The sequence below is a fragment of the Asparagus officinalis genome, chromosome 1, assembly GCF_001876935.1.
Source record: "Asparagus officinalis chromosome 1, Aspof.V1, whole genome shotgun sequence".
NCBI classification, from domain to species: Eukaryota; Viridiplantae; Streptophyta; class Magnoliopsida; order Asparagales; family Asparagaceae; genus Asparagus; species Asparagus officinalis.
This window is the reverse complement of record NC_033794.1, coordinates 127,811,062-127,828,644: the sequence shown is the minus strand read 5'-3', so window position 1 is coordinate 127,828,644 and position 17,583 is coordinate 127,811,062. Positions and strand designations below refer to the sequence as shown.

Sequence of the window (17,583 nt, the reverse complement as noted above, 5' to 3'; positions counted from 1 at the left end):
GCGTGCGCACGTAGCCTTCGCAGAAGGCGGTGTCGGCTCCCCACTGTGGTCGGCCAGTTTTGTTTTTCGCTCGAAAGTTCACCTTACGTCATTGATTTTCATTAAACTTTAAGCGTTACAAATGATTCAAATACAAAGGAACAAAAGATTACAACTTTCTTTGAAAATAAGCAAGATCCGTTATCGGTCTTGCTTGCGTGGGTTCTTTGCTTTGCGGGGTTAAATCCGTGGACGACCTCAGAACTCAGATCCGGTTGCAGAAAATTTGGCCAGAGTCTACCTCACCAAGGGGTATTTGCTTGAAGTCCTGGAATCAGACAACAGCGTATCAGGGCTCTCTCGAGATAAGACAAGCTAATCTCAGGAACGGCTACGAGCTTCGGATCCTTCGAAGGCTTTCTCCTTTGCTCCGAAGTTCGCCGGGTCTCGTCTGTCCTTTTGCTGAAATTTCTGTGCTCCGTTCCTTCCAACTCCGAGCCAGCACCTCGTCTCTGATAAATTCCAGATCCAGAAAATGGAGGCCTTTGTTCATATTTATAGGCCTAAATGCGGTTATTTGGGATAGAACAAAGCGGATTTGGCTTATCTTTTAGTCAACAGCAAGCCTTAACCACGGTTTGAGATGATCTCAAGTCAGTTAAGAACCCTGGACCGATAACCTACAAAAAACAATTAAAACCGTCAAACCGTTTGCGGAATTAGACTGCGCGGCAGAACAATCTGACCCGCCGCTCGCGCGGGTCGGAATATCCGACCCGCGCTCCGCGGGTCGCCGAAACATCCGACCCGTGCTCGCGGGTCGAAATATCCGGACCCGCGCTTGCCGCGGGTCAGAATTCATCCGACCCGCGCATTTGCGCGGGTCGGATTGATCGACCGCGTTCGCGCGGGTGGATTAGATCCGTCCAAGCGCTTGCGCGGGTCGGTATTCATCCGTCCCCCGCTTTGCGCGGGTCGGATCATTCCGTCATGCGCTTTAGCGCGGTTCGCCGATTTCTCCTTTTTTTGGTTTCTTTCTTCCGGGACTTGTTCTGTGTGCGTATTTCGTTCGCATTTGTGACTTTATGCTTCATACGCGCTGAGACCAATCGTCGAACACGCGTTGGTTAATAACGCTTGCTGATCGATTTGCGCCGGGCTATTGACGTGCGTCTATTTTTTGGTGCTTGACCGGGTCGCGCACGGAGTTGTGTGACAATGTGCGCGCCGTTGACCGTGCTTTCGCGCCGAGTTGGTTGACGTTGCACGTGTGTTTGACTGTTAACGCGCACGCCGTTGATTGACGTGCCGTGCGTTGACTGGACGCACGAGTTGATTAACTTTGCGCGCGTTGACCGGCGCAACGAGTCTGATTGATCTGCTTATACTCGTATGGCGCGCAGTGACTGGCGCGCACGAGCTGATTGACAGTGCACGCGTTGACCGACGCGCACGTGAGTTGGTTTGACGAATCTTCTTGACTCGCCCATTCATTGCTTCGAGTTTCGTGCGGGCTCTTGTAGACAATTTTAGACGCCTACACAACATTCTCCTTGGGGGAGGAAACAAGAAGAGGCGAGATCTTGTCATGGAAGAAGAAATAATTGTTTGAGTGAATGGTATTAGTCGTACATTTGTATTTGCCGTGTTCTAGGAAGAGAAAAATAGAAGAGTAAGGGTTTATCTGGTAAAAAAATTTGGAAACTCACTAGGAATTTAGGATTAAAAAAATTGATAGCATTCATTGAAGTAGATAGTATTTTATTAGAGAAATTACCTAGAATCTGTTGTCGTGTAGTGTTTTCCAGTGCTCATAATTGAATACAAATATCATTACTATGTGATCCTATCACTGCACTGCCTAGTTGAGTTCATTGGAGCCTAAGACATCTGAAAGATCCCAAGTTTGAGGTGTGATATCTCATTTGAATGTTTCTAGATATCAAAAGCTGATGTATGACCTTACTAGCAAAATGACACAAAACACATTGGCAAAACAATATTTAGTATGCCATATCTTCTCCTGGGCTACTCAAGCCTGGTAATATTCAGTGTAACAAACATTTTTTAATACCCATGGCACAGAATAAGACAATATTCAAATGATGACCCAAATGCACCCTCAGAAGGAATTCAAGAGTGTCCACATCAAATATGTTGTTAACTATGATCCAGAGAAATGAAAGAACCAGTAAAGAAATTACATCTTAGCAGTGTGACAAAAAACATAAAAGTTTTTAATAAAATATATTTGTTAGACTTACAGTCAAAAGATCAACATTTAAGAATATAGGCATAAATCTTTCTCTAAATTAGCTTAGAGATGACCTGAAATAAAGTCAAGTCTTCTAAACCAAACTAAGTTTTGGAGATCCCAAGTTAAGAACTGAATCTGAGTGCTCTCACCTAGACAAAATACACTTAACACGGCTATACTAATAGAAAATCTCCAAGTTTGTGCCTCCTATTAGAACAGCTAATATAATGCTGACAGGTCTTTGTCTTTCGCCTTCCTAGGTTGTCTTAAGTCTTACATAGTTATTTATTAATATGTAATATAGAGCTGAGAATTGGAAATGCTACTTTTCAACTGATTGTAAATTGGTTCAGATTACTTCAGCAAGGGAAGCTTATTTGGATGATTTTCTGTCTAAGAGTCCCAGTTCAGTTCTATCCAAAGTGACATTTCTGAAGAGTCCCAGTTCGGTTCAGTTCTCTTCTATCCAAATATGATAATTCAACTCTTCCCAAGTGACATTTCTGAAGTTACGTAATTATATAGTAAAGTACCAATATAAGAAGCTTAATGGTCTCTTTGGACGATTTTCTAATTAAGTGTGCCAGTTTAAGCTCTCTTCTATCAATATGATAGTTCTACTCCTCCCAAGTGACATTTCTGAAGTTAAGTAATTATGTACTCAAGTACTAATATATAGGCAAATTAAGTATAATACCTTGAAAGATGAACATATTGGCACATTCAAATTCTGGAGATCATAAGTTAGTTTAGCTCAAAGTTGCAGTTGTAGCAGAAGAAGTAGATGTGTGGTTATCATTTGGAGGACTATTAGTCTTATTATCTGCAACTCTCTCATTACTTGACTGGGTGACTGGATAACCTCCTGAACTTTGTTGATCATGGTCACCAGCTGTTCTTCTACTTTCTCTCGTGTCCAGACGCTCCATCATGCGTGAAACAGAAGCAATACCGGCAGTAACCTCCCTCTTGACTTCAGACCCAATATCTGCTACAGAAGTGTTACGTGAAAACAGCCTTTCCTTCCAACCCCTTGTACTCTTTGTGATGGAATCTTTGTATCTGATGACGAGAAAATTACAAGTGACTTACAGGTCTCTCTTTGTTAGTTATAAGCTAAGACCAAGGCCTAAAAATGTATAACTACCTCATCGAGACAGCATTTAGGCGAGATTTTAAAGTTTCCGAAAAGGACTGCAAGTCTGATGGTCCAGCTCTGTCCTGACCTACTGGAGTAGTTTGTCCAGCAGAAATCCTGTTATAAAATGGACAGTTAAAAACCCCACCCTTTACACAGGGAATTCACTAATATCAGTAGATTCAGTACAGTTATTTACAGTGTCAAGACTTACTGGCTATTGGAAATAACAGGCCTGTTGGTGTTGGTAGCAGCACTAGTTCCAGATGTCATGCCACTAACTGGATCTGCTTGAGCTACACTGACAGCACCTTCTGTGGTATTACCTATGGTTGAAGAATTACCTGCAGCACTCGATTGTTCTTCTTCACCTCTCGGGGCAGATGAGAGAGAAACTGAACCAACAGAAGGTGCATTAGGATGTGTAGAGAAAACCAGAAATTGTGGGCGGCCCTGAGCTGTGGACCTGCGTTGTCCTTCTCTTCTGCCACCATGATGGGCTCTACCCATTGCTGCAGCAGCAGCCAAGTGTTGGATTATGCGCTCTTCAAGTTCAGCATCATTTACACCAACTGGTAGCTGTAATGGGGTTTTAAAATCAGAATTTAGTAATTAAATTAAAAGAAAGTTCCAAGTCCATGCACAACAACTCAATGTGCATTAATACCCACATGCTGCAACTCAAAATCTCCAAGTGCAGGGTGACGAAAAATGGTGGCATTTCGTGTTTGATTGGACCTAATGTTCCTCTCATGTTCTACACCCTCAAATAACTCTTGGCTGCAATAATTCAGCATTGCATATCAACCCAATAAAATTGCCAAAATAACATTAGGCATACAACAAAGCCAACAAACCTTATGGGATCCTTCAAACTGATGGGCTGCCAACACATAGGGCACTGAGAGCTCCTCTGGCACCTAGAACCAAATGTTAACATGAAATTACTTCCAGATGGAGGGAACAGATCAACAGAAATAAAGATCTTAAATTGGTTCTCTAGGCATTAGAACTCCACACCAGTTAAACAAAAAGAAGTATTATTCTATCACTGAAAACAAATGGCAGCAGATAAATAACTAAAAATTTAACCAACAAAGGTTGAAACATCTGACATTCACAAAATTGTGTATCTTTCTAAGTTACATAGTCAGCAATAAACATAATTCAGTCATTAAAAAAATTAAAGCTGAAAAATCGGTCCCTTTAGACACAGAGCAATAACATGTAAGAGAATTATAAATCCCATTCACATAAGAGATTAAATCCAACTTGTTTTAAAAAAACCATGTGTGTGATATCTTTCTAATTTACATGGTCTGCAAATTTTGGGACACGTAATTCAGTCATTAAGAACAAAATTGGACATGAAAGTTGTATAAGTTGGTACCTTTAGACACAGGTATATAAAAATTTACTAATCACGTTGACATAAGAGATTAAACCCAGCTTGTTTTATTTAAAAAAAAAACATGTATGTGGCCATCATTAAATTAAAAGAAATAAGTATCAAAAAAGTGAAGAGTCAATGCATCAGAATCAAGGGGTTTTCTGACATTGGTCCCAAAATCTAAGTATTAGAAAAGAAAAAACTTTACCAAACAGTAATAACTTAAACAAGTCCAGCTAATTTCGTAAGTTTTATCAAATAGATCCCTCATGTTAGGATCCTTCAACCCCTAATAAATTTAACATCACTAAAGTTTCTCATTATCAATATTTTAAAAAGCCCCCGCCTAGCCCGTCTACGCGATACCTCGACCGCCTACCTAGTGCCTAGCACCTAGGCGGTACCTAGATTTGCCCACCTACATTTTGCGAGCACCTAGGGGAGCGCGGTTTGCCTACATGGATTGCACCCTTGATCATGATTTCCTCCATTGCAGCCTCCACATCCTCCAACCTCCTCTAAACTCCAACTATGAACACCTCCTCTACCTCTCTTGACCTTGAACAAAATACCCTCCACCACCACTTAAGAAATCTACCTAGGTGTCAGTGCATCGCCTAAGCTTTCTATAACATTGACATTTACTATCAGTAATTATAATTAAAAAACTATAAATAGGAAAACACCTATGCCCCCCGCCGGGCCTAGGTTCTAGGTGTCGGGTCCAACGCCTAGGACGTCTAGTGCTCATTAAAATCAAACCCAAATCCTTCATTTTTCACTCTCTATTTTTTTAATTACTTGTACTTGTTTTTCCTCTCTTCTCTCCACTTCGGTTGGTATTTCTCCTTTAATAATTTGTACTTTAATCACGTCTTCCCAGTGATTTCTAGTTTCAAAGATGTGAAGTTCACACAACAAAACTTGTAAAGAAACTAAGCTACAAATGAAAACTTCAACGGAGTTAGGTTTATTAGGGGTTAAAAGACGAACTGATTCTAATATGAAGCACCTATTTGATACAACCCCCAAGATTTAGGGCTTATTTAGAATACAAGTGTTTCATGAGATTATTTTAAGACACTTAAGATTTTGGAAATCAATATGAAGCAAACCCCAATAATCAATCGCAAACATAAGCTCAAATCAATTTTAGACTTTGGTACCAAACAGGACAGCTATAAAAGCTAATCTATGAAGCGGGAACACAGAGTTTACTTGTAAATTATAATCAATCAAGAGCAGCAAGAGCAGAATTTACCATTCAAGGATGCACTGAAGATGGAACTCATGCTTGCAGCTAGTCACCTGACCAATCAAAACACCACAAACAACATCATCGTCAACCAAAACCCTAATTTAAAAAAATTCCCAAAAAGACGCAAAATTCGATCACAAACCGTAGACGGATCGCTCTCACAAAAAGCCTCGAGGCAAATACTGCATGAATCATCGCAAGCATCCTGGATCCCTCCTTCAACGAAGGCCGCAGCCGACTGCAACTGGCTCTCCATCTTCAAACTCTCCTCCATCTTCGAGATTATTAAACCCTAGAAAAGGCGTCAAAAAAATCACGATCGCGAGCTTATCATCGATTTCGAAGCAAAGAATCTAAGCACGGTGATTTCATCGATCAAATTCGAATTCGAGCATACCTTGGATGAACCGGCGAGGGATTTTTCCGCGATCGAGCTCCGATTTTGAGCAATTGAGTCTCCGCTGAGAAACCCTAGAGAGAGAGAGAGAGAGGAGACCTCAGAAAAGGATCTTAGCGGAGAAATTTTTAAAACAGCCCATTTTTCAATTTTATTGTGCAAAATCGACCGTCTCAGAAATTAATTAGCAAAAACAACCGAAAAGGGTCGATTTTGCAATTACGGAACTGCACGGGACTAGTAGTCCCGTGCAGTCCGCCTACCCCACTAACTCCGCTTTCTTTTCGTTCGTTTCGTTCCTTCTTTCCTTCTGCGATCTCGTGACCACTCTCCCCCGAAGAAAAAAAAAACCTGCTGGCCTCGTCGACCCCCGCCGCCGATCACCGCCATTTTCCGTCGCCGCCGATCACCGCCATTTTCCGTCGCCGCCGACCCCGACGCTCTCGTGACTGAGCCTTCAACCCCCCCAAACCCTAGCCTTCAACTTCGACTTCGACCCCCTGCCATTTGCAGTCGCCGCCTAACCCTAGCCCTCCGACCTCGTCGCGCATCCGACACCATCGACGCCCACCGAACCCCCATTCTCAGGTGTGTTTTTCTTTTTAATTTTGCTGTTAATTTGGGAGTTAGGGTTTAGTTTAGCAATTATTTACATATGAGAGGGTTTAACAATTATTTTTGAGAGGGATATTCATCAAATTTGCTGTTAATTTTGCTGTTAATTTTGCTAGAATTGGGTAGGATTAGTTTTTATTTTGTGCAATAGGATGAATAATGTGGTTTGGGGGTTAGGGTTTAGCAATTATTTACAAATGATGAATAATAATTAAGGGTGTAGCCATTATTTGAGATTGATTAAGGTAATAAATTTGATGTTGATTTATTCAGATATTAATAGATTATTTGCATATGATGGACTGTGTATTTTCAGTTTCGATGACGAACTCCATATCCATTATTTGTTTCTTTAATGGGAGCCTCGGCGTCGGAGTGAATAATTTGCCGGTGTATGATGGAGGTTCTCGGAAAATGTTCATGCTATCTAAGTCGTGTAATTTTGATGGAATGACTAGGGAAATACACAGAGTTACTAAAATTAAGAAAGAAGAATATACAATTAAGGTGTTCTTCAACTGTCCTATAAATGAGAGTAGAACTATTGCCGTGGAGATTACCGAAGATGAGGAATTGAATGACATGAAACAATTAGTCGAGAAGCAAGCGTCAATTGAGTTGTTTATTGAGAAGTATCCGATTCAGGAATTTGCCCAAGTTTCACGACCTCAAGGAGAGTTTTCTCGGATGCTTGACTTAGACAACGAGTCGATTGGTTTTATGACATCTCCAAGTCAAGAGCCATGGTCTCAACCACAACGTTTAAGTGAGTATTCTATCGGTGGGACGTCAACTAATATATTTAACGACGCTTCAGTTCATGTTACGGGTTACCCACCAGTCGGAGCAATTATAGAAGATGAAGCAGATGATGATTCAGATCATTTTGAAGAAGATGGCGTGCAAATTGATAGCATGCATGTGGCAGCTGGAATAGATGATGACGCCCGTTGGATGGAGCAATTTAACGTTAACAATGATTATGTGGAAGCTGAAGATCCGTTGCCCGACGAGTTTCATAATGAGGATTGGATAAATACTTCTCAAGCTGGATTTGTTGATGTTGGGCCAAATTTACAACGACCTGAGGACTTCACTTTTAAAAAAGGGGATCTATTCGAGAACAAGGAGGCACTGATTTTTGCAATCCGAGAATGGTCCATCAAGAATCGGGTCAAATTAAAGCCGGTAAAAACTAATGCAACAAACTACAATGTGAAATGCTTCTTTAACGATAAGAATGAAGTAGAGAATGCAAATGAGCAAGATGAGAGAAATAAAAAATGTCCTTGGTTGCTAAATGCCGCTGTGAGAAAATCATCAAATGGGCAATTTGTAATATGTAGATATTGCGGACTTCATACATGTTGCAACCCGTCGGTGGATGTCGATGATTATTCTGCATCTTCTTCTTATATATGTAAGCTAATTATGCCTGAAGTTAGAGCTGAACTTGATCTGAATGCAAGTCAGATATTTCAGAGGGTATATGACATGCGGGGGATTAAGATATCTAAATATAAGGCATATGATGCAAGGAGAAAAGCGTTGTCTAAAATTTTTGGAGATTGGGAAAAATCATATGAATTACTTCCACAGTATCTTGAAGCTATCAAACGAAATAATCCGGGTACTGAATACGAAATATTATCCGAAGAGATTGCACCGGGTATGGAGAGGTTCACTCGCGTGTTTTGGGCATTTGGTCCTGCTATTAAGGGCTTCACTTTTTGTCGTCCGCTATTGAGCATTGATGGTACACATTTATATGGAAAGTACAAAGGCGTGCTTCTTGTAGCGACCGGTGTAGATGCAAATGGCGGGTTATTTCCTCTAGCATTTGCAGTCGTGGAGGTGGAGGATACGTCTAGTTGGAAGTGGTTTTTTGAACTTATATACAAGTGGATTCCAAGTGTCCGTGCGCCAAGAATAATTACCTTTATTTCGGATAGGATGAAAGGAATTATAAGGGCGTTACATGAGGGTTTTAGTGCACCACATCACCATCGATATTGTTTAAGGCATATAAGAGATAATTTCAAGAAAAAACACGGTGAGATTAATTTGCAAAATCTTTTGTGGCAAGCCGGGTGTGCGACCGACACATTAGTGTATGAACATTGCAGGGAGAAAATCAAGTCTTTGTCATTAGATGCACATAATTGGATTGAAAATAACTTGAAGCCTCAATTCGAGCATCGGTGGGCATTATGTAAGGATGAGGGTGTGCGGTTTTGCATGATGACGACTAATTGCTCCGAGAGCTTTAACGGCGTTCTTAAAGGAGCACGAGCTATGCCAATACAATCTTTGGTTGCGAGAACATTCTATAGACTAAACGCATACTTCAACAAAAGGCGTGGTGATGGCATAGACTGGACAACACGTTACACACCAAAAAATGAGTCCATTTTGCATAGAAGAATTGAGGCAGCAAGATCATGTCAAATTACTGTATTCAACGACAACGAATGGCAGGTACAAGATTGTGACGGTATCTACACCGTTAAACTATTTGATGTTGATTGCACTTGCACATGTAACATACCACAACTCCAAAAAATACCCTGTGCACATGTGCTTGCGGCTTCTTCTAATCAGCCGGGAGGTGCTAGAATTCCCAGAAATCGGTATTGCTCGCCTTGGTATTCAACAGCTCACTATCAAAAGACATATAGTGAGAGTTTTCATCCACCTGATGATAGTCGGTATTGGCCTGAATATAATGGACCACATATAGTTCCACCTCAGTACCGGAGACAAGCAGGTCGACCACGATCTGTGCGAATTAGGGGAACCATGGATCAAGGGCGAGAAGGAGTGGTCAAGCACAAAAAATGTAGTCTTTGCAAACAACCGGGACATACTCGACCTCGTTGTCCATCTAGACACAATAGATAGCAACTAATTGGTAATTTATATCATTTTTTTATTTTTATATACTTTAATAAAGAAACTGAATTACTATATGATTGATTATTAACATGTGTATAATTATATGTGCAGGTTTGTACACCATGGATCCTGGGCCGGTTAGTGATGAGGTCTTATATGACCAGGCTCAGCATCGTTCACATATTATATCCTGTACAGAGGTAATTCAGTTACTTTATAATTGTAATATTTGCATTTACATAATATTGCATTCTTATACTATCATTGTCTATACAGAGAGGTCCGAGTATCGTTATGGTTGATCCGTGCACTGGGTTTCAGCAGCGGGTTTGCTGAACACCAAGTGCACGGGACTAGCAGTCCCGTGCACTTCGGAAATCACCCTCCGCTGCAAAACCGACCCTTTTCTCCTGAAAAGGGTCGGTTTTGCTAATATTTTTCAGTTTAGGTCGATTTTGCCTATTAAATTTTAAAAATGGTTGGTTTTAAAAATTTCTCCGATCTTAGCCCATGGAAGGCGTTCCCACCTTTTGACCATGGATGGATGACGATGGCAGGCAAAGGATTATGGAGTTGGGCTTTTTTTTACCGAGGAATGGGCCTGATTCGGCCCACATGCCGTACTTAGTTACGATACTTTTATAAAGAAAAGAAATGTTAATTGATGGTTCTTTATGACATCTCAAAGATGTGTTTCGAGTGTATAAACTAAAAATAGATAGTTACAATGAGATATACCATGATTGTACCTCATACAATAGTAATATTCTGATTACACTGTTTTTTTTTGTGTATTTTCTGATTATACTAATAATATATTGATTGTACTAATTTAGAACTGATGGGGGAATGGTTTTTTTTTTTTTTTTTGGCTTGTTCGAGAGGGAATGGAAAATGTTATTATTTTCTAAATGAAAATAGTACACTTATTAACGTCAGTCTAGGGTTAAATATGACTCAAGATGTTAATGACAACCCAACATAAGATGTAAGCTGCTGAAAAGTAAACTCTACAAATCTTTTCTACTTTTGAGTTTGACTTGGACTTTGAAAGTTTGGGATAGAAAATTATAATCGCCTACAGTTTTATTAAGTATTTATACTTGCTATATATAAATTGCCAATATTTTCTAGCTTTGTTGAGGATTTCTCTGATGTTTGTCATGTTTAGTTTGAAATAGGAATAAGGTCTTCCTAAAGATGGAATTTGTACAATATCTCTCAAGTCATTTAAGTTAGCTAGATCAAATAGATCCCCACCATAATTAAAATATGTTATTTTGAACTTCGATTATCATTTCCTTAACGCATTCCTTAGCATCATTGTTGTCGTCAAGCCATCACGCGCGACCACCTCACAAATCTTCATCTACATAGGCACAACCTTAAAACCTATTTGTTGATTATTAGAGAGCGTGTTAGGATGCTTTTCTATTCGTTTTTGCATGGTAATTTATGTAATGATCATTATAGATATTGACCAATTGCGAGTTATTTGCATAGTGGGAGGTTTCAATATGACTTTTGCGGTTTAGGGTTTGGTTCTGGTTTAAAGAACAGATATTAAAATTGCATGCATCGATTATGCCATTTGTGAGCGGGGGGACAGGGGGGCCCACCCACGTGGGCCTGCCCACATGAAGCCGCCCCTACCCTTTCGTGCGCGCGCGCACGAAACTCAGCCCCGCGCGCACGAAACTCAGCCCCGCGCGATTTTTATTTTCCCGCGCGCGCGTTGTTTTCTTTCCCGCCGTGTCTGCCCGCCTAATCTCCAGTTCTACCCCTTGCTCTCTCCTATAAATAGAGGAGGGGTGGAAGAGTTTAGGTGTGTGGGAAAAATCTCAAGTGGAGTTTTTGAGAGAAAAGAAAGAGAGAAAGAGAGAACTTGTATAAGTTTGGTATTTTTCTCCATAGTGAAACCCCCTCCCGTGGACGTAGGCTAGTTTACCGAACCACGTAAAAATCCCGTGTTTGTATTGTCATAACTATTTGTTTTACTTGCAGGTGGCCTCGATAGTTCAGTCCTTGCACTGATGAGAGGAAGAGTGGATATCTCACTTCGCTGAGATATTTCGCTACTGAGTCTGAGTTTCCTTCGCGAAACACATATATCGAGTTTGACTTGTATTTTTGTGAAAACAAAAGTTAGGGCTCTCTCTCAGGACATATTGCTTCCGCGGTGGTGGGCGTGACTCCGAGACCAACAATTGGTATCAGAGCCCCTTATTCAGATTGGAGGTGGTAAAATTTCTGATCTGAGGTGGTGGTTGACTATTGTGTGGTGAACACAAAGAAATTGTTAAAAATTCCTGAGAGAAGCGGATTTACATAATACAAGCGAAAAATGACTTCTACAAGTAAAACAAATAAAATTGGAAAGTACGAGATTGAAAATTTTAATGGGAAAAATGATTTTTCCTATTGGAGGATGCAAATGAAAAATTCGCTGATTTCGCAAAAGTTGCACAAGGTTTTGGCTGGAAGAGAGAAGCATAAAAATATGTCTGATGAGGATTGGGAGGAGCTGGATCTGGAAGCACGAGCGTCGATTATCATATGCCTTGAGAGGGATGTAGCTTTCTTGGTAGACGGGGAGGAAACGGCTGCGGGTGTGTGGTTGAAGTTTTCTTGGTAGACGGGGAGGAAACGGCTGCGGGTGTGTGGTTGAAGTTAGAAAGCACCTTCATGACGAAAAGTCTAACGAACCGGATCTATTTAAAATCTAAATTGTATAGTTGCAAGATGGAGGAGGGCTCGTCAATCCGGGAGTACATCAACAAGTTTGATAGGATCTTATCAGACTTGAAAGACATTGAGGTGATAGTGGAAGACGAGGATCAGGCGCTTCTACTACTTCTATCTCTGCCAAAGTCTTATGAGAACCTGGTACAAACACTGATGCTTGTGGGTGATACTTTATCGATGGATGAAACTAGAACGGCGCTTCTAGCGGATGATCTTCGAAAAATTACAACTAGTGATATGGCCACTGGTGGTAACAAAGAACAAGCGTAGGGACTGTTTGCCAGAGGGAGAGGCAATGAGCGAGGAAAAGGCAAGGGAGGAAAGTCTAGGTCTAAATCAAGACCTCTTGCGGGACGAGCGTGTTTCAAATGCGGTGAAGTTGGGCATTTTAAGGTCGATTGTCCTAACAATAGAGTAGGTGGGAAAAAGAACAACAACAAGACTGAAAGACGAGAAGGCAAGGAAGAGGCGAGCTACGCTTCAGAGGATGGGAGCGATAAGGAATGTTATGTCGTCACGGATGGCGAGGATACCTCCGGGAAGTGGATTCTTGATTCTGATTGCTCTTACCACATGTGTCCAAACAGGAAGTGGTTTACTACTTACAGGAGCATTGATGGTGGAACCGTATTGATGGGGAACAACCATGCTTGTAAAACGGTGGTGCTAGGTGATATCAAAATCAAGATGCATGATGGAGTGGTTCGAACCCTGATGGACGTACGACACGTTCCCGGCTTGTGGAAGAATCTCATCTCAGTTGGTGCTTTGGACTCCGGGGGTTGCAAGATTGTAACAGAGAACGGAGTGAAGAGGGTTGTTCGAGGTTCCTTAACAGTGATGAAGGGTGTTCGTCACAGTAATCTATATACTCTCTCGGGTACGACGGTGACGGGAGATGCAGCAGTTGGAGCTGAAGGAAGTGGTGGAGACCCATGTGAGCACACACGGTTATGACATAGGCGGCTTGGGCATATGTCAGCGAAGGGTATGGATCTGCTTGGTAAAGAGGGTTTGCTGAAGAATCTGAAGAAGCCTTGCATGGATTTTTGCGAGGACTGTGTGTATGGAAAGGCGCACAGGGTTCAATTTCTGAGGAGCAAGCACAAGAGCAGAGGAATACTAGATTATGTGCACACGGATGTTTGGGGTCCGGCTTCGACAACTTCCAAGGGTGGTTCCAGATATTTTGTCTCATTCATAGATGATCATTCAAGATATGCTTGGGTTTATTTCCTGAAGCATAAGAATGAGGTATTTGAGACATTCAAGAAGTGGAAGGCGATGGTTGAGAACAGAACGAGTAAGAAATTGAAGACACTGAGATCTGATAACGGTACAGAGTATACAGACAGTGCTTTCAAGGAGTTCTGTGATCAGGAAGGGATTACCAGACACTGGACAGTCAGGTCTACACCACAGCAAAATGGGGTCGAGGAAAGACTGAACCGAACACTGCGGGAGAAAGCAGTGAGTATGCGATCATATGCTGGTTTGGGCAAAGAATGGTGGGCAGAATCGATTGCTACAACTTGCTATATAGTGAATCGATCTCCACATTTGACATTAGACGGTGATACACCCTATCGGGTGTGGTCAGGGGAGCATGCAGATTATAAGAGGCTCCGGATTTTCGGATGTACCGCCTACTATCACGTTAACGAAGGAAAGCTTGACGCGAGGGCCAAGAAGGCAATTTTCTTGGGGTATGCAAAGGGTGTAAAAGGCTACCGCTTTTGGTGTACAGAAGATTCGAAGTTCGTAATCAGCAGGGACGTTACCTTTGATGAGAAGTCCATGATTGCTAAGGTGCCAAAGGATGGTAGTGTTGAGGCTTTCAAGTCCCAGGTTATTGAGATAGAACCTAAAGACCAACCAGGTTCTAGTCCTGTTCAAGTGGAAAATCAGGAAGATGATGAGATACACAGGCACTACAACAACAGCAGCTCGAGGATAGCTTGGCTTCCACTAGGCCAAGGCGAGTATACAAGCAGGTACAGAAGTTGGGGGTTGATCAACCCCCGAAGCACTATGGGCATGTTAATTTGGTTGAGTACGCACTTTCGGTGGAGGAAGATGAGCCGGTCTCCTTCAAGGAAGCTATTCGAGACAAGGATAGTGAGAGTTGGTTGGCTGCGATGGAGGAGGAGATGGAATCTCTCCTGAAGAACCAAACATGGGAGGTGGTCCCATTGCCCGTAGGAAGAAAAGCTATTGGTTGTAAGTGGGTGTATAAAAGAAAAGAAGATCCTTCAGAGCTCGGTGGAACGAGGTACAAGGCGAGGCTAGTGGCTAAGGGGTTTGCACAAAGAGAGGGTGTGGATTACAATGAGATATTTTCTCCGATGGTGAAACACACTTCTATTCGGGTGCTATTGAGTATTGTTGCTCATGGTGATCTTGAGCTGGAACAACTCGATGTAAAGACGGCCTTCTTGCACGGAGACTTGGATGAAGAGATCTATATGCATCAACCTGAGGGTTACAAGGTTGAGGATAAGGAGCATCATGTATGTCGCTTGAGGAAGTCACTCTATGGACTAAAGCAATCTCCTCGGCAGTGGTACAAGCGATTTGACTCCTTCATGCTAAAGCATGGGTTTTCCCAAAGCGACTATGATTGTTGTGTTTACATTCGGAAGCTTCGTGGAGGTGATTATATTTATCTCCTTTTATATGTGGATGTAGAAGAGAGCGGGCGAATCAGCGATTGTTCTTGAGTCAGAAGGGCTACATAGAGCGGGTGATCACGAGGTTCGGGATGCAAAGTGCTAAGTCGGTGGTAACTCCATTGGCTCAACACTTCAGACTTTCTGGTAAACAATCTCCCACTACAGCGGAAGATAAGGCACACATGGAGCGTGTTCCTTATGCTAGTGCAGTTGGCAGTTTGATGTATGCCATGGTGTGTACACGCCCTGATATTTCACAGGCGGTTAGTGTGGTCAGCAGATTCATGGCGAATCCGGGAAAGACGCACTGGGAAGCGGTGAAATGGGTCCTGAGGTACTTGAAAGGTACCGTGGATACGAGTCTGTGTTTTGGTGGAAATACATGTCAGGTCGACGGGTATGTGGACTCAGATTATACGGGCGATCTAGATAGACGGCGATCTACTACTAGTTATGTATTTAGGATACATGAAGCTCCAGTTAGTTGGCGATCGATGTTGCATGCTACAGTGGCACTTTCTACAACAGAGGCCGAGTACATGGCTATGGCGAAGGGAGTGAAGGAAGCATTGTGGCTGTGGGGTATTCTAGACGATTTGGGGATCGAGCAGGAAAGTGTGAACTTGTGGTGCGATAGTCAGAGTGCGATTCACTTGGCGAAAAATCAAGTTCACCATGCTCGTACTAAGCATATCGACGTCAGGTATCATTTTGTGCGGGATGTCATAGAGGAAGGCGATATTTCTCTCATGAAGGTGCATACGAATGAGAATCCCGCAGACATGTTAACCAAGGTGGTCACAAGTAGCAAGTTTAAGCATTGCTTGGACTTGCTTCATATCAACCCGTGTTGAGTTGCCCAAGAGGGCATGGCCCTGTGGGGCGGTGATGGAGGTGAGGTGGAGACAGGTATCAGAACTACGGTTAGCTTGATCCCGGTGGAGGGTACGTAGGCAGTCGCGATATAGTGACGCAGCTGGTTTGACCTAAATATCTCTCTGGTGGAGTTCGTGGGGTTCTTCTGGTGTTCATCCAAAATTTAACGTTTATCAAATGATGTACGAGGTGGAGAATTGTGAGCGAGGGGGCAGGGGGGCCCACCCACGTGGGCCTGCCCACATGAAGCCGCCCCTGCCCTTTCGTGCGCGCGCACGAAACTCAGCCCCGCGCGATTTTTATTTTCCCGCGCGCGCGTTGTTTTCTTTCCCGCCGTGTCTGCCCGCCTAATCTCCAGTTCTACCCCTTGCTCTCTCCTATAAATAGAGGAGGGGTGGAAGAGTTTAGGTGTGTGGGAAAAATCTCAAGTGGAGTTTTTGAGAGAAAAGAAAGAGAGAAAGAGAGAACTTGTATAAGTTTGATATTTTTCTCCATAGTGAAACCCCCTCCCGTGGACGTAGGCTAGTTTACCGAACCACGTAAAAATCCCGTGTTTGTATTGTCATAACTATTTGTTTTACTTGCAGGTGCCCTCGATAGTTCTGTCCTTGCACTGATGAGAGGAAGAGTGGATATCTCACTTCGCTGAGATATTTCGCTACTGAGTCTGAGTTTCCTTCGCGAAACATAGATATCAAGTTTGATTTGTATTTTTGTGAAAACAAAAGTTAGGGCTCTCTCTCAGGACATATTGCTTCCGCGGTGGTGGGCGTGACTCCGAGACCAACACCATTAATATCTCATACAAGCTGGTTGTTCTGTCCTTACTATGCAAATGACAATTGCCCATTTGCCCTGTTGTTGTGTCCTTACTATATGCAAAGAATTGTTGTCCATTTGCTCCACTATTAATAACTCTAAATCTTATTAGAACCATTCTTATAAGAAGGACGTAGTTTACGCCGATGATAGAAGAGTCAAACTAAATTTCCAAACTGACATAGCAGAGTTAAAATTTTCAAAACTAGCCCCTCAACCAACCTGAACGTCATAGATAAACTTTTTCTATGTGGTGTTCTGATAGAACCCGCACTAGTTAGTGGGTATATATAAGGCTCAAAACTTTCCATCGCACGCGGTCTATTCTGATATAAAACAAGAAGAAGAAAATAATGTTTCTAAATCTCAACGAATAATCAATTCCGAAGAATTAATACTGAATTTTCACTTCATTTGTTCATCTGAACATTAATCAACAAAATATCATTTTCATCATCATCATCATCATTTAGAACACGTACGTGCAATTTGAAAATTACATTAAGGAATCAAATTGCGTCCCTCTCAGAGTGACTCCGCCA

The 17,583-nt window shown here is 42.1% G+C and overlaps 2 protein-coding genes across 4 annotated transcripts; one reads left to right on the top strand and one right to left on the bottom strand.

Annotated features, from left to right (window-relative positions):
* On the bottom strand, positions 2,909 to 10,475 carry LOC109840788 (E3 ubiquitin-protein ligase RHF2A-like). The gene is made up of 9 exons (XM_020409593.1): positions 10,432 to 10,475; positions 6,420 to 6,531; positions 6,165 to 6,314; positions 6,026 to 6,072; positions 4,232 to 4,294; positions 4,046 to 4,154; positions 3,589 to 3,953; positions 3,384 to 3,491; positions 2,909 to 3,298 (listed from the first exon to the last, which is right to left on the bottom strand). The coding sequence occupies exons 3-9, from the start codon at positions 6,294 to 6,296 to the stop codon at positions 2,986 to 2,988; spliced, it is 1,137 nt and encodes a 378-aa protein (XP_020265182.1). The 5' UTR covers positions 6,297 to 6,314; positions 6,420 to 6,531; positions 10,432 to 10,475; the 3' UTR covers positions 2,909 to 2,985.
* Positions 6,539 to 10,233, top strand: LOC109840609. 3 transcript variants are annotated; one of them, XM_020409425.1, is made up of 3 exons: positions 6,539 to 9,945; positions 10,041 to 10,129; positions 10,206 to 10,233. In XM_020409425.1, the coding sequence occupies exon 1, from the start codon at positions 7,329 to 7,331 to the stop codon at positions 9,933 to 9,935; it is 2,607 nt and encodes an 868-aa protein (XP_020265014.1). In that variant the 5' UTR covers positions 6,539 to 7,328; the 3' UTR covers positions 9,936 to 9,945; positions 10,041 to 10,129; positions 10,206 to 10,233. The 3 variants fall into 3 exon arrangements, with proteins under 3 accessions (XP_020265014.1, XP_020264953.1, XP_020265070.1); XM_020409364.1 differs by having other exon boundaries at positions 6,539 to 10,129; XM_020409481.1 differs by lacking the exon at positions 10,206 to 10,233 and having other exon boundaries at positions 6,539 to 10,002; positions 10,097 to 10,199.

Bases quoted from the DNA above. Each gene is read 5' to 3' on its own strand.
- LOC109840788 (XM_020409593.1), bottom strand. From the start codon at position 6,296: ATGGAGGAGAGTTTGAAGATGGAGAGCCAGTTGCAGTCGGCTGCGGCC. The intron at 6,073-6,164 runs GTTTGTGATCGA...TTGATTGGTCAG, and splicing joins GTGAGAGCGATCCGTCTACG to GTGACTAGCTGCAAGCATGA. The intron at 3,299-3,383 runs GTAGTTATACAT...TCTCGTCATCAG, and splicing joins CTAAATGCTGTCTCGATGAG to ATACAAAGATTCCATCACAA.
- LOC109840609 (XM_020409425.1), top strand. From the start codon at position 7,329: ATGATGGACTGTGTATTTTCAGTTTCGATGACGAACTCCATATCCATT.